The sequence below is a fragment of the Balaenoptera borealis genome, assembly GCF_965194805.1.
Source record: "Balaenoptera borealis genome assembly, chromosome: 19".
NCBI lineage: Eukaryota > Metazoa > Chordata > Mammalia > Artiodactyla > Balaenopteridae > Balaenoptera > Balaenoptera borealis.
Genome location: NC_138878.1, coordinates 3,390,045 through 3,406,112, shown reverse-complemented (window position 1 = coordinate 3,406,112; position 16,068 = coordinate 3,390,045). Strand labels below are relative to the sequence as shown.

Below are 16,068 nucleotides of genomic sequence, written 5' to 3'. Positions count from 1 at the left end.
AGAGTCGTGGCAGCTACGGAAGCCTGACCGCGGGGGGCGGGGGCGTAGCTGCAGCCTCCTGACCGCTGACACCAGCACACGGCTCTCAAAAACTGCTCGGCACTGGCACACCACGTGCCTGCCCAATCCCAGGTCTGGATGATATTAACTCAAACAGGATGAAAACTCACACTCTCATTCGGGTATAAGATCTGGGCCTTTTTTTTTTTTTTTTAAAGATAGTTCATAAGCCTTAAAAAGTATTCCTCCAGATTATAAAAGGTTAGTTAAAACTGTTTAATAGGAACAATCTTGGACAAGCAGAAATAGCTTTGATTTGAAGAATTATAGCAACGTACAACTGGGAAGGACTCCACAGGGATGATCAGATGGGACAGTCTATGCCTGTTCTCGAGGCTCTGCATTAGAAAGATGACTGATGGGACATTCTGCCCTCTTTCAAGGCACATGCCACTTCTGAAAACTGCCGGCTTTCCACACAGGCTATGAGATATTTTATTTACATTTAAAAATAGCTTTTCTTCTTCAGTGTAGTGGAAACGCCCAGAGACCAGTCACTGAAATCCCTCCCTAACACAGGTGCAGAACAGCTTTATTGATCTCTGGATTTGTCCAGTCATTCCGAATGTCATCCAGATGGTTATCAAAATCCACGAGCGTTTCATAGGACCGGCTATCCAGGAGTGATGCCGAGATCCTCTGGGCCTCTGGCCAGTCTTCACAGTAATCACTACGAGGTGAAACAGGAGAAATCAGACTCTTAATGAAAACAGGTGGCTTTTCAATAGAGTAAACAGGAAACCAGCCACATGCAGAGTGGTATAAAGGAAGACAATAATGAACACTAGCAAACACGTACGTTTAAACACATGAAGATGTACGTAAAGAATATGAAACATGAAAGAGTCACCCTCCAAAAGAAATTCTGAAAAAGGTGGAAGTAGATGATTGATTACAAATAAACCAAACCAAATGCCTGGAAAGAGGGCTTGGCTTGGGGAGGGGTGCCCTGGGCTTGAGGTGGGAAGACCCTCGAGTGACACTCAGGTTGTCTTGACTGCTTGGAAACCCTGTAGGCCTTAGTCCTCCAGGGGTCGAGGAACATGCATGACTTCTGTATGAGGTTTGCACACTCCTCTGGAGAAGACGCTAACTTAAAAACCCAGAAGGCTGGGATCAGCTTTCCCGTGGGAGCTGGGTGCCCGGAATGGCACCAGCACACGTGGCACGTGGGCCACCCTGGGAACAGGGCACTCACTAGTGAGGGTCTCTGCAGCGCCATTTGTTTTCGTGGTGTTCGTACACATGGATTGTGGGTACCACACAGTCCATCGTGAACTTAGTGTTGTCTACCTGCAACGAGACAAAGGACACGCTCGTGAACAGAGCCAGCACTTCTGCTGCAAGTCCGCAGGCCCTTCCTCGTGGCTCTCCCAGGACCAGTGTCAACACTGCCCGTGGCAGAAACCCCACCTCACAGCGCGTGACACCACGAGAGCACGGCCCAGGTGTACTGTGTCATACAGGAGAAACACTAAGTACTTTACTGCTTTTCCACAAACGTGAAGCTTCCCAACTTTACTTCTGCCTTCCCTGTCAGAATCCCATCTGGAGTGAGGTTAACAGGGTTCTTGATGAGAGCCACTCACCTACCTGGCTCCTTCCCCGCTCCCTCAGCTGTGCCAGCTACCGTAATTCAATGGTTCTCACACCTGAGCGTGCATGGGAATCATCTGGAAGCTTACTGAAACACAGACCGCTAGGCCCCTAGAATCTGCATTTCTAACAAATTCCCAGGTGGTGCTGCTGCTGCTGGCATGGGGACCCCACTGTGAGACCTGCTGAAGTGGAACGACCCCCACCTCTAGAAATCCGTGTGCCGGGACAGCAGTGGCCTGCGACTCAACTGTAAGCCTGCAGTTGGGAGCAGACTGCAAAAGGGGGCCGCGGTCCGATGAAGTGTCCGCAGAAAGGAAAACCGTTTATATCAATAGATAAAGCTCCACGTCAGCAAGAGGACGCTCAGCCGCCATCCCGCTACACAGAAGACTCAGGAGTGAGCGAGTGACTTACCATGACGAGAGCCGTGTCGCTGAAGCCCTCGGCGATTCTGGAGGCCACCTTTTCTGCAACCTGGTTTGGACTGTGAGAGAAGAACCAGAGAGGTTACCGTGTTCTAGTTAACGCCGTTCAACACTGTCTGCCTAAGGCAGAGTGAACGGCAATGATACAAAGACCAAGGGCACCAGTAAGCTGCCCGAGCTTGTTACGCCCGTTTAAGTAGCTTCTCGTGACTGCGCTCCCGCTGCAGTGACCGGTGAGGATGGGGAATCCTGCGTGGGCCATGGGGAGCACAGGGGAGAGCAGGGCCCTTCCCCCACCAGGAAGCCCTGGGAGGGGATCTTGAGAGGGTGTCTTCTCAACAGAAAGGCTCCCTGGACCCCGGGGCAGAGCGCCACCCAGGGCCTGCAGACAACTGTGCTTCTGAGAGCCGCCCCAGGCCAGCAGCCTCCAGGGCCCACCTTCTCCATCTGCGCTCTTAGCTGCTGCAATCGAGTCAGTTGTTTTTCCCTTCTTTTTAGTTTTAAAAATTCCTAAGCCATTGCAGATCTTCTCAGTGCTCATGAGCCTTCCCTGGCTGGCTCTGGCCCTGCGCCCACCGCAACCTTGACAAATGGCAACCTTCCACCTTACAGCAACAGAGTGACTTGGAGAGTGGGTCTCATGCGTCCCTGCACTCCCCCTCCTCCCGCCCACAGGCCCATCCACTCTGACCTCCTCCTCGGGGCCTTACTTATCTCCCTTCCCCCACAACGGGCCCAGCTCTGATGTCAAATCTGAGTCTTTTCCTTTTTAGGACAAGAAAATTAACTGGTTCTGTCCAGCCACGGTCCAACTTCTCTTCTCGCTTTCAACCATATTTCTTCAACTTCTTTAGTAAGTTGACGATCCTGTCCCTCTCGCCCCATTTCCTCCCTCTGCTGTGCAGTCTGGCGTCTGCCCCCTCACCCCGGAGGGCCAGCACCCCCGAAGCCTCCCTACCGCCTGCCATGCTCCCAAGGCCCCCTGGCTGGAATCCGGGGCAGCTGGAATCCGAGGCAGGCAGGCCGGCTTGTTCCCAGTTTCTCTGGCTGAGGTGACCTTTCCCACTTCTGTCCCACCCCTCACCAGGCGCCTCCCCCTTGCCTCCTTCATTCTCCCTGCCACCCGCTCCCTTCCGCCTATCACCGGAGGCACGCGTTTCTAAAATTGCCTCCTCACGGGTCTCAATTTCCAGGCTCTTCTTAGAAGAGAAAAGCCCGCCGTGCTCAGGCTGGCAGACCCAGCCTCTCTCAGCACGGGACCAGCTACCATTCCCACCCCCGGGAGCAACGCGCTGTGTGCCTTCCATCCCAGGGAACTGTCTGCACGCCGTCCTCCTCACACACCCCTCCCCTCACTCATACTCTTCCCTGTCTGGAAGGCCCTTCGGCGCCCCCCTCTGCTTACTCAATTCCTTCCATCTTCAATGCCAAGAAAACACCATCCTCTCTGGGACGTCTTGCCAAGCTGCCCCAGATGAGGTCCATTGGTCCCCTCTCTAAACACTTAAGCCTTGGTATGCAGTTGTCTTTTTGTGCATCTTTTTCCCCTGCACAGTTAGAGTCTCAGCTTTTTGAAGCAGGGACAGAGCCATAAAGAAACACACTATACAATTACGATCGTTTCTTTGTGATTGAGGTGAAAAAAGCAGGTTCAATGCTTTATAAAAATAAGTTTATCTAATTATTCTATTTTCACTTTTAAAATTGAGAATTTATAGAGATGTGTGATTATTTATCTGCAGTATCGTGTTAAGAAAAGTGAAACAAAAAAACAGTTTAATAGGGAAAGGGCCCCAGGGATTCTTGTCCCTCAGGTCACCCCGAAAAGCCCTCAAAGTGAAGTCAGCACTTCACAGGAGTCGGCAAGTGCCAAGCTCCCGTAGAGGGACCTGCTGATTCACCCGCCCACTGTGGAGAAGGCGCACCCCGTGACTGCTCCGAGTCTTTGCGGGTCCTCACTCACTCACACCTTAGGTGCGAAGGGAAACGAAGTCAGCATTTGCTAAGGGCATGATCGTCTCCCTAGGAGCATTTGCCACAAGGAAACTGGCAAAATACTATTATCCTAACGTTTATGATTATCATACTACTTGGTGACTTTTATTGGGAAGGGGATCGAGAAACATTTATTATGTTTCATTTCAGATGCCCCCAAACTCACTTAACATGTGTTCTTTTGAAAGAACTTAAAACTTACAATAGTTAATGAATTGCCAAAGTATTTCAAAGAACTACCAATTTTGTTTACCTCTTATTTGTATTTCACACTTAGTCTCTAACACCGACCTGCTCCACTCCTAATGTCAGATCGTCACATTGTGACAGTCACGTCAGTACTTTGTTTCCAACTAGGCTGTACAAGTCCTTGTTCCTGTGAACAGTCAGCTGCCAAATACAACGGTGGGGACCCTGGAGACGGAAGCCACTTGCCAATCCCCCGTCCCAACCCACACAAAACTAGGCATCTACCTGTGATTGAGATCTTACATTCCCATCTAAAAGCTCTTTACTGAGCATCTACCTCAGGCCAAGGCACTGGACCTGGTACTGAAATCTACCCCTCATGAAATGCTTATTATGAAGCAAAGCTCCAGCAATTATGAAATGATCAAATAAAACTTGATGGGATAACCTGAAGTTTAGGAAACGAGTAAAACAGTTACAAACACCTTATAGTTCTTTTCTCAGATTAAAACAGTGACTGAATGATCCTTTTTTAAAAAAGGTAATCACAGGACTAGTAACAGGACCGGCCTCTATTTGGAATCAAGCACAAAGTTAAGCACGCTGCGTGTGGCTTCGCTCTGCCCTCCTCACTACCACTCTCCGAAGGATGAACTCTTTAGCTCCATTTTACAGACAGGACCACTGAGGCCAAAGTGGTGAATCAGTAAGTCACTGAGGACTTGAATCCAAGTCTAACCTGGCTCCAAAGCTTACGCTGTGACATGATGTGAATCAGCCGATGATTCTAAAAGAGGAGCAAAATTTTAGCTAGGCGAGGCTGAAGAGAGAAGGGAAGGTTTTCTAGGTAGAAGCAAACGGTACTAAAGAAGGAAGTCAGCGTGATCCCAGCTTCTGAGCTTCCTGGCTGTGTGGCTTTGGTGCAGCGAGCGTCTCTGGCTGGAGTTTCTTCAGCTGAGTGTCCTTGTGAGGATTCGAAAGGATGACACCAAGAAAGCCCCAGGCCAGGCACAGTGGTAGTGACTGGAGGTTTATTCCAAACTCGCTGGAGGGGTGGCTTGGATCCCGGAGTACGGCCGAGGCTCACGGGGTCAGAAGGGATCCAGAGGGTTACTGGACACACTTGTCTCACCGCCCACCACGCTCTCTACAGATCTCACCAACGGCTGGTAGGCACTTAGACACTGACTTCAGTGGGAGAATGAAGACCTCCTGAGCAGAGCAGGTGAAGGACCTGGGAAATTCTAGAAGGTGTGAAGAGCATGAAAGTGGCGTCTGAGCAAGTAATTCTAGGCTGGGCTGCAATGAGGTCCAAACAGAGGCAGGAAGATGAAGAGGCCACGAGCCAAGTGAGGCAGCGGAGGGCAGAACCTGTGCGGGCGTGTCTGGGGGCGCGGGAGGAAGGAAGCCAGCGCCGTCACCTCTGGCCCGGTCTCCTCTCCTTCCTGCGAGAACAGCTGCGGGACAGTACTGTCTGCTTCCGGGAAGCCTTCCAAGGACGGCTCCCCGCTGCTTACAAAATAAAGTGAAATGCCGCAGAGCCGTCAGGGTGCCCTCACCCGCTGGCGCCCCTGTGTGTGCGCCCCTCGCTCCTGCCGGTTTCCACCCGGTGTCTGCATCACGCTGCCCCCCCTCCGCACTCTTCCCCCTGCTCTCCACGTCTGCACGTGACAGGACCCTGCCACGCGCAAGCATCCGCTTCAAACGACACCCCTCCCTGAGGGCCCCTCTGGTCACAGCAGTGGACTCAGTGCCTGCCTGCTCCTGCTGGACAGCGCTCTGTACCACCCTCCCGGCGTGGGGCCTGGGGGCCTGCACCACAGGCCTAGGTGTCGGTGTCTTCTGTGTTCAATCCAGCAACTCGAGGGCGAGGGCCAAGAGTCCAGCTTGGCTCAGCACAGAGCTTGGCCCGGGGCAGGCGCTCTGTGCCCTGCAGCCTCTTTCGTGTAACAAAGACCAAGACTGACACGGGCCGTGAATAGGCCCCAGCTCATCAGCACCCGGGAGGCAGGTGGGCTCAAAAGGAAGGCGTGGTCAACAAGAGCCACACCAGGGAGAGAGAGCCCGAACGGGCAGCGGGCGGGAAGACGCGGGAGCCAGGCTTCAGAGGGCGCCCCTGCGCCGTGGCCCACGCAGCGGCTTTCACGGGAGTCGTTCTGAGCCCAGCGCTGCGCCGGCGACCCTGTCTCCCTCAGAGTCCCGACTGGGCCCAGCCCTCTAGGGCAGAACGGCTTCCATCCCTGAAGCGTTTCATCAGCTTATTGTATTATGGCCCTAACGCTGTGGGTCCAGCCTCTTGCCTTTGCTGGGCAAGCGGATGTGACTCCAGGAGACACTTCGGTCTGGGGTCCTTCACCGTGTCCCAGGCCGCCTGGCCACGTGAGGGAAGCGTGCGAGGGCACCCCAGCTTCTGCCTCTGGCTTTCGCTGGTCAGGGTGCTGACTCCTCTGGGACTCTGCCTGTGAGGTCCCATCAGGCTGGCTGCTGGTCGTATCCCTCGACCAGAGGGCACTCTTCTCCTCGGGCCGGACTTCTTGACCCAACCCCTCCTCACCCCTTCTGGCAGCGCAGGTACCAGCTTTTGTCTCCAGCTCTGGGTGACTGCACCACCGTCTCCTGAGTTCTCTTGCATACCGTTCACACCTCTGGAAACAACTGCCTTATTAAGTCTTCCTCAACTTATCCTAACTACAGGGTGTCAAGTGTTTTTTTGCTGGGACTTTGACGCAGAAATAAAGCAAAGACCTCAGCCTTGCTCATTAGTGAGAATCACAGTGGGTGCAAATAGCCGGATAAAAGAAACCGGAACCTAACATGAAAGAAGCAGCAAACACCACATTTTCATCAAAGTATCAGACCTTAAGAGCACCAAACCTAAAAGTTACTCTTTTTTTAACCCCCCAAAAGAGTGGAGTTCTTTCCTAATGCTATGCCCTACATCATTCCCACCTTGGGAATGGGAAGCAAGACACAGCTGAGTGGGGACAGAAACAGGAGGCCCTGGACTGTTGCTTTCATTATATGAATTCCCTTCAAGCAAAACAAAGAAGATACAGAACAGAATCCCAACGTTAATATAAATGTTTAGAATTACTGTTGTTTGGAATTACCCGTACCGCACTCCCCCTGGAATACTATAAACAAGCACAGAGGGCCCAGAGGGGTTCTGTTCTAACAGATTTTGCATCCTGAGACCACAGAGGTCCAAACGTGTATCAGAGGTCACCTCCCTCACAGTATCGTTCTTTCAGACCCCAGGGGGGTTTTGCATGGACATACCTGGCATCCTTTACTCGTTCGTTAGCTTGATAATAACCAGCAATCACATAGCTGTTATCTTTGCACCATGAATCAATCTGAAAGAAGAACAAAATTTGGGAAGAAAAGGTGAATGATTTTCCCTTAAATATCAAGTCTCAATAAACAGAGGGAACCCCCCCAACTCCTGGATGCTGGGACAAGTCAGATATAAGCCCTGTATCCTCCTCCCTACAAGAATGACATGGGGGAGCTCCCTGGTGGCCTAGTGGTGAGGATTCCAGGCTGTCACTGCTGTGGCCTGGGTTCAATCCCTGACTGGGGAACTGAGATCCTGCAAGCCGAGCAACGCCGCCAAAAAAAAAAAAAAAAAAAAACCAAACAAGAATGAAATGGGTGTTCAGGGGAAAGAAGGTCACCCCAATTTGCTTTCCACGGTCCACGTGAGGCCAGAGAAAGCAAAGAAGAGCCTGGGCTCCCACTCTCACTGAGGTGGGGTGTCTTCCCACAGAGGAGGGCCCTGTAATGACTGGGAAGGGTGGGGCTGGACACGAACAACCTCGTCCCCCAGTCCCAGCAGAAGGCCCCAGTGTAGACATATATTAAACGGGTGCAGTGCCGTGGGTGAGGTGAGACCAGAGTTACCCACCTTCTCTGATAATATGAAGCACTGAGGCATTCTGGGGCTTGAATAGCCTTAAGATCATTTAAATCAATCTTTCACAGGTAAGCAAACTAAAAAGCTCGTGGAGGGTCTAAGTTTGCACAGCCAGGTAGCACAGCCAGCCTGGGAATATAAGTCTGTTTCAAAGCCAACTGCTTTAATACTGTATCTCAGTATTCCTAGCAACACACCATGAAAAATCCATCATGCCGGGATGTGGGGTAAACAGGCACACGCATGCACGCGCACACCCTTCTCGGTGGCATGTTTTTAAATGGGAGCATGGCAGCAGATTTTTAAAGTTTTTTGTTTTATAATGCCACTCTTCTCTCATCAGATTTAGCATCCTGCAGGTCTAATGCTATTATTAAAAGCAACAAAAGGTCATCCTGTTTTGCCATAATGGAATTTTAATAATACACTGCAGTAAATTCTATCCTCAGTCTGCAAAAGAAGAGATAAAATTGATCCTCGATTTTTTCAAAGTGAAGTAGCTGGTTAAAAACGTTTTTCTTTTCTTTCTTATTTTTCTCCTTTTTTAAACATAGCTCTACTGCTCTTTTTCTCAAATTCTGGTTTGGGTCTCCAACAGTCTCCTTTATGACTAAAAGCAGACATTACAGAATGGTTACAGACCAAGGTTCCCTCGCTCACACAAGGATTAGAATAATAATTCTGGCTTCCTAAGAGCTCACAAATTACCACATTGGGGCAAAACCAAGGCTCAGTGAACGAATTAGACGTTTTGGTCATCCACTCAAAAGACGAGAGCCATGTCTACAAAATATTTATAATGGCTCTTTCACTGTAACTTTGATGCAAATTATTCCACAATTACTTATATTTTATTTCTATCACCTCTTAAAGGAATGAGTTCTAGAAACTCTCTATTGCTGCTTACAGCACCAAATTCTTTCATTTCTTTCTAAATGTATCTCTATGTAGTATCAAAGGGCATAGCCCTGTTCTAAAATTTGGCATTTGGCCCCATTCCCTGAACTCAAACCCATAAGTTAGCCCATCCTTTAGTGTAGCCCTCTCAGTCTTTGTTTCTGATCGAAGACTGGTCTCTTGAGTGTGTCCTCACTTGAGGTGACCCTCACCCCTGCCCACTTTGGTGCCCCTCTCCCAGCCCTGTGGTGTGGCCTGTTCTTATATCCAGAGTCACAACTACAGATGGTATCCCGAGTTTGGCTACTGTCCTGGCTTCCTAATGCCCTTGTAACAAGTTACAAAAATTTAGTGGCTTAATACAACACAAATTTATCTTACAGGTCAGAAGTCTAAAATGGGTCCGCTGGGCTGATTCCTTCTGGAGGCTCTAGGGGAGAATTCGTTCCTTGCCTTTTCTGACACCTGGTGGTCACCACATTCCTTGGCTGGTGGCTGTTATCACTCTGACCTCTGCTTCTGTCACAACTCTTTTCTCTGTCTCCTACCCTGCTGCCTCTTATGAGGACCCCTGTGATTACACTGGGTCCATCAGATAATCCAGGATAATCACCACATCTCAAGATCCTTAACTTAATCTCATTTGCAGTCCCTTTTACCACGTAAGGTTACATGTTCACAGGTTCCAAGGATTAAGGTGTGGACATCTTGGGGGGCCATTTTTTGGCCCACCACAGCTACATTTAATATAATTATTTTCTGCTGCTGATATCCTGACCATCCCCAGCAGTAGTCCTTTTCTATGGCCATGCTGCGCAGCTTGCGGGATCTCAGTTCCCTGACCAGGGATCAACCCGCGCCATGGCAGTAAAAGCCCAGAATCCTAACCACTACGCCACCAGGGACTGCCACAGCAGTCTTTAGTGAGCAGTCTAAGCTGCTCCCAGATCCCTTTCCTGGGCTGAAGGTAACGGTTCAGGACTCAATCCCTAGCAAACACGTGGTGTCACCTTGTACCTGCACTCAGAGAGCAGAGAAGGCACTTGACATGAAGGATGATTCTTGTGACAAACACAACGCACACCTCAACTTACACTTTACCTAACGAGGGGTGAATTCCTGTATGTAAATCTCCAAGGGCCTAACCAAATTCCAGCAGAAAAATAATGTCATGACCTTGAACTTCTAGTAGAACTCTTCTTAAAATTTATTTATTTTATTTTTTTTTTGGCTGCATTGGGTCTTCATTGCTGCGCGCGGGCTTTCTCTAGTTGCGGGGAGCAGGGGTTACTCTTCGCTGCGGTGAGCGGGCGTCTCATCGCAGTGGCTTCTCTTGTTGCAGAGCACGGGTTCTAGGCTCGTGGGCTCAGTAGTTGTGGTGCACAGGCTTAGTTGCTCTGCGGCATGTGGGATCTTCCCGGACCAGGGCTTGAACCCGTGTCCCCTGCATTAGCAGGCAGATTCTTATCCACTGCGCCACCAGGGAAGCCCTTTTGTTTTGTTTTTGTTTTTTGGGCAACGCCGCATGGCTTGCGGGATCTCAGTTCCCTGACCAGGGATTGAACCTGGGCCCCGGCATTGAAAGCGCTAAGTCCTAACCACTAGACCACCAGGGAGCTCCCTAGTAGAACTCTTTGAAGCGGCTGTCCCAAAAGTGAACCAGGCACAAAAGCTCTGGCTTGGCTTTAGAAACCTTCCAATGATTCAGAACAGAACAACCAAGTTAAGCGTGGATGCCCGTGACAGGCACGCACAGCCTGTCCGCAGCTGTCCAGGTTCAGACACAAGCGGCCCCCAGTTGAGGAACGGAGAACGGGCCACCAGAGCCCACAGAGGTAGCGTAAACAAGTTTCATCGGAACCAGACCTCATCGGTGAGAGTGACCTGGTGGGCGGTAAGAGGCAGGGTGTGGGAGGAGGCGAGCAGTGTGGACGGTCGGTAGGGCAGGGATGGGGCAGGCAGCTCTTGAGGGCCCTCAGAATCCTGAAGTCAGCCCAAATGGCCTGCTTATGAAAAGCCCAAGCAGATTTACTTAAGTGGCAGCTTATACAGTAAAGGCAACTCACTCGCTCCCAAGTGGGGCAGGACAAGGCAAAAGAACTGAGAAGCTGTCTGACTGCTGTTCTCAACGAATCCGCTTCCGTCTTCCTTACCTTGCTGCTAAGATGCCCTACTCCCGTGATGCATCTTGTGAACAATCAAAATGAAAAAGTTCAGGACAACACTCCGAAACTCGTCAAGTGACTCTGAATACAGGGTCCAAATCCTGCATTTACTTACGTAGTTTCTTTAACTTTTCAGAGGGAAAGAAGGACACTTTCACCTTGGCATAAGTCTGCCACCCTCTGTTCAATGCCCTTTCAGGCTCGTTCCATTCCAGACACATAGGAGAACTACTAAAGGCCCTGGGCCCGACTCATCCGTTCCCAGTTAGACTGCACAAAGAAAGCAGCTTCTCTCAGCAAACTCGCTAATATTTGCATGTATGAGGCACTCTGTAATTTTCAAAGCACCATCACCCACCGCATGTGGCTATATAATAGCCATGAAGTAGGCAAGGCAGGGAGCTGATAAGAGCCACCCCCAGCAGGGCGTTGCTCCCATGTTTGCACTTACAAGCTGGGTGTGTCTGTCAGCCTCCCTGTCTGCAGCAATGAGCAGGCCTTGGCTTCTAAAAGTAGAGGGGCTGTTAGTTTCACGGAGAAGAAAAGCTCCTTCTCAAGTCGGCTACTGATTCTTCTCCGGCAGGAGAGGAGCTGGCTCCAAGGAGGAAAAGCGCTGGAGGTAAATGGCATGGGGACAGAGGGTGAAGGTCAAGGGGAGGAACTGAAAGGAGAACCCAGAGCAGCCAGCTCCCTCTCCCAGGCCAGCACATTTATGTTCTGGAGAGAAAAAGGGGCAGGAGGAAGCAGGGGGCTGAGCCACAAGCCAGCGGGGCAGCAGCCTGTGCAGGTGAGTAGAGAAGGCACACATGGAGGCGGCAGAGAGAATTCTAGACCGAAGTCACGCTGACTAGACCAACCGGCAAAGAAGGAAGTCACTGGAGCAGAATGTAATGAAAGGCAGCTCCACAGCACCAGGAAACCACCGACAGGGGAAAAGGACAAAGAGGGCTTAGGGAAACAGCAGGTTTATGCTAATTTCCCTACTGGCATTTTATGGGTTTTTGCTTTTAGAAATAATTCCATCACTACCTACGTCAAAGGGTTATAAGGATAAATTAACAGGCATAAGTACTTAAAAAAAAAAAATAGAAAGCACCCAGAAATGCAAGGATTTTTTTTTAATGGAAAATTATAATGAAAAGCCTTGCAAAGGAATCTGATGCTGCCCTTTGATGGACTGCATATCAAGTCAGTCTTTCCCACTTATCAAAAATAACTCAATACGAAACTCCCTGAATAGAAACAAGCTGTGAGAATTAGGCCTCGTTTATACAGTTTTATGGATGTAGATGCTTTATTAAAACTACATCTTCTATAGCTGATAAACCATGGCTCCATACACTGAGATTTTTCACTGCCTTCAGGTTATAAAGTTGCTAAGTCAAAAGCTGAATGATATAAACTTAACTATCTTAATTGTAATACAAAATTTGTGGATGGACTCAAACTGCAAATTTTCCTTTATAACTTTATTTAGAAAGTTATTTAATTTGTACTCAGTTGACATCTTTCTCGTATTTTTCAAATTCTGAGTCTATGATTCAAAGTTTTGATCAATAGAAGAAAAGTGAGCACAAACCACCACTGCTTGGCAAGGATAAAACTTTGGCTGTTAGTTTCTACTGTTTGAAAAGAAGCTAAGCGCAGAGAATCTGGTTTGCACTTAATTTTGCTGGACAGGAGACTCAAACACTGAAGGGCACATTGGGGGACATGCTGGCAGGTGAGTCTGGAGGGCAGAGTGCAGTGGTGCAGGGTCAGAACAAGCCTCAAGCAGTGCCCCTTAACAAGCTGTGGCAGTGGGCCTGTCTTAGGAGTCAAGGTGCCCTCTGGACCCGGCCTTCCCTCCCCAGGTAAATGGTGGACACAGCCCTAACCCTTGGGGAAAATTCACGTAAAGGCGACTCCGATGCAGTTGCTTATAGTTAGTATATTTAATTCGTTCAAGTATTGCATTTATATCTTGTAATAGGAACATAACCCTTTAACTCTGTAAAGCTTACTTAAGAATGAAAAGAATTAATCCTATTTTGACAATTCCAAGTGAGGTTCAAGTTTGCCTTTAAGATGCTCTTTGATTATTTCTGATAGGATTTTCTAGGGACTTAAAGCAACACACCTTTTCCTCCTACCCACGCTGGCTCCACCCTGGTTAGTCTGCTGGCTTCCCTTCTTCCACCCACCCCGCAGAAGCTGGAGGTCCTCAGGTTTCTGCCCATGGCTCTCTACTCGTTACACACAGTCCCAGCCAATAGGACCTGCTCTCATGGCTTCAGAAGTCACTGAGAAGCTACTGGTCCCCCATCTACGTCTCCAGCCCACCCATCTTCTGAGTTTCAGGCCCATTTTTCAGCTGTCAACACTAGGTCATTTTCCGTCAACGAGTGGTGCCACTGTCCTTCTGATGCTTAAGTCAGAAATCGAGGTGTGTCACCCTTGCCTCCTTTTCCCTATGTCCCCACACGATCAGTCACTGAATGCTGTGGATTCTCACTCCTGGCTCTCTCCGGTCTGTCTCCTCTGCTTCCACAGTGCACTTAGTTTAGGCCACCTCTCTGCCTCTAGTATTATATACACTCCTGTTTCCAACATCCTCTTTGCTGCAGGCTGGGGCAATCACTCCAAGACACAAATGTGACCATGCAGCTCTCCTCCAGTGGCTTCCCTGTCCTCATGATGGAGCCCAAACTCCTCTGTGTCACCTGCAAGGTCCTCTGCGATGAAATCTGTGCACTGCTCACCTCTCTCCACGCCAGGTCGCTTTATACTCTGCTATACTTGTCCGCTTGGTACAAGTTCAACTGCTAAGCAGGTACGGTGTTTGATCCATAGCCATATCCCTCCCCCAGCACAGGCCTGACACTACTGGAGAACTGAAAAATCCTGCATTAATGCTGCTGGTTAATCTAGTTCCCGCAAGTGAATGCACTTCACATATCCAATTCACCACGCAATTCCCTTGGTAACAAAATAGTCAAGACAGGTGGTTGAAAAGACTTGAAGTAAAACAGACACATGCACGCCCCAGGAATGTATTGGTACTGACAAGCTATTTCTTCAGGAGCTAAAATGGTTGATTTTATAAATATCATCTACTTCTTATCTATCTCCTGCCCCAAGATGATATGAAGAAATTCAGACAATGACTCAGTTTAACAGGCATTCAAAGATGTGCCCAGTAAGCTTAGGCGAGGACCGTTTGTCTAAAGATACTTCCTGCTTACCAAGAATTTACATGGGTATCATAATTATGTAAATTACAAAATGGATTCATTTTACTTGTTGGGAGGTATAGAAAAAGGACTTCTACCTATACCTTCTCAAACTTAACTACTTTTTGCATAATCAACTAATATTTTTTTAGTATCATAGTTTATATGTATATGAAAAACTGTACCTCAAGCCAGGCAGGTCTGAGTCTACAGTTTATTTTTCCTTAAGGTTTCAACTCAAATTTACAGGTGGTCTGTTTTCCTTTATGGGTCACTCTACCTCAACAAGCACTGCCTAGGATTCAATGACCAGCCAGTCTATCCCTATGCCACATCTTTTCTCACCGTACTTCAATAGACCAGTCGTGAGCAGACCCACAGAAGTGTGCGGGCTGGAAGGCATGTCTGCTCCGACTTTTAAATTCCACAGTCTTCAGGCTTTTAAAACCACGGGTGCATTCTAGATGTCACTAAGGAGGACAGACAAGCTTCCCTTACAAAGCGCTCAGGGGCATTCTCGGGCAGCAGTGCCCGTGATGCCAGCGCTGCCTCTAAACGTGTCTCCACCCTCGGGGTCCGGGGCACTAACGTCGGAAGAACCGCAGCCTTTACACCCACGGCTGACACGGATCCGGCCCCGCGAAGGTGCGCAAGAGCCAAACCGCAGTGCCAAAACTTCCCGTGACTCAAAATCCCAAATACAAACGCTGTCGAATCATCGCTCAGTTAACGACGGCTTGTTTCTATAAAGGATACTGGTGTGAGAAAATTAATGTATTACTCGTCGCCTAAAGCGTCTAAAAACACCCTGGACGGTTAAGATCGCTCCTGCGGCCGCTGCCACTACGAGCTGCCATCTGCGGGGCCTTGCTAAGTGCAGGCAAAGTCCTATGCGCCCTCGCGGGTCGTCCGTTCGTGGTCACGGCTACCTCGGGGGTGGGTCTAGACTCCGGCTGGACCACTGTGAGCTTCCAGCTGGGACTGCTCGGAAGCTGATCGCCAGGCGATCTCCTGCCCTGCTGATTCCGAGGCAGTACCCTTCCCGCGCTTACCAGGGTGAGGGCCACCTCCAGCATGGGGGCGAGGGCCAGGGTGCCGTGGAAGAGGGGTATACAGTCCACGAAGAGGGTGTGGTGGGCACCCGGGCCGCCCAGAGGAAGGTGCTCCTTGCGCGGCTTCTGCTTCTCGGCCACCAGCAGTCCGTTGACGGCGCAGTGCGGGTACTTGGCGCCGTGCAGCACCATCTTGCAGTAGGCCTGGGTGGTCAGCTTCACCCCGGGCATGCTGAGCCCGGGAGGGCCCCGGAGGCCCGGCGCCGGCCGAGGCCTGGATCCTCTGCCCGGCCGCGCGGCGCCTCAGGGGAGAAGTGGGACGAGGCGGCGGCTGCCTGGTGCGGTCGCGCGGCTGGCGGAAGCCCCCACAGGCCAGGCCCCGCTCGGGCTCGGCTCCTCCCGACGCCGGCTTCCCTCCGGGAGAGACGGATGAGCCCACGTCAGACTCCCCTCACGCCTCTCGCCGGGCGCCGCCGAAAACCGGTCTCCCAGCGGCCGCCGGAAAGCAGCCCAGCTCTGCGTTTTACGACGTTCGCGGCGGCCCCCGACTTCCGGTCC

The 16,068-nt window shown here is 50.3% G+C and overlaps 1 protein-coding gene across 2 annotated transcripts; it reads right to left on the bottom strand.

The window, feature by feature from the left end:
• Positions 1-262: 262 nt before the first annotated feature.
• EMC8 (ER membrane protein complex subunit 8) lies at positions 263-16,051 on the bottom strand. 2 transcript variants are annotated; one of them, XM_082366938.1, is made up of 5 exons: positions 15,511-16,045; positions 7,548-7,624; positions 2,074-2,143; positions 1,259-1,353; positions 263-730 (listed from the first exon to the last, which is right to left on the bottom strand). In XM_082366938.1, the coding sequence occupies exons 1-5, from the start codon at positions 15,739-15,741 to the stop codon at positions 571-573; spliced, it is 633 nt and encodes a 210-aa protein (XP_082223064.1). In that variant the 5' UTR covers positions 15,742-16,045; the 3' UTR covers positions 263-570. The 2 variants fall into 2 exon arrangements, with proteins under 2 accessions (XP_082223064.1, XP_082223065.1); XM_082366939.1 differs by lacking the exon at positions 1,259-1,353 and having other exon boundaries at positions 593-730; positions 15,511-16,051.
• Between the last annotated feature and the right edge of the window lie 17 nt (positions 16,052-16,068).

Coding starts and splice junctions, on each gene's coding strand:
- EMC8 (XM_082366938.1), bottom strand. CDS start 15,741: ATGCCCGGGGTGAAGCTGACCACCCAGGCCTACTGCAAGATGGTGCTG. Junction 7,625..15,510: donor TGGAGGTGGCCCTCACCCTG/GTAAGCGCGGGA, acceptor TTCTTCTTTCAG/ATTGATTCATGGTGCAAAGA. Junction 2,144..7,547: donor GAACGAGTAAAGGATGCCAG/GTATGTCCATGC, acceptor CTTCTCTCACAG/TCCAAACCAGGTTGCAGAAA.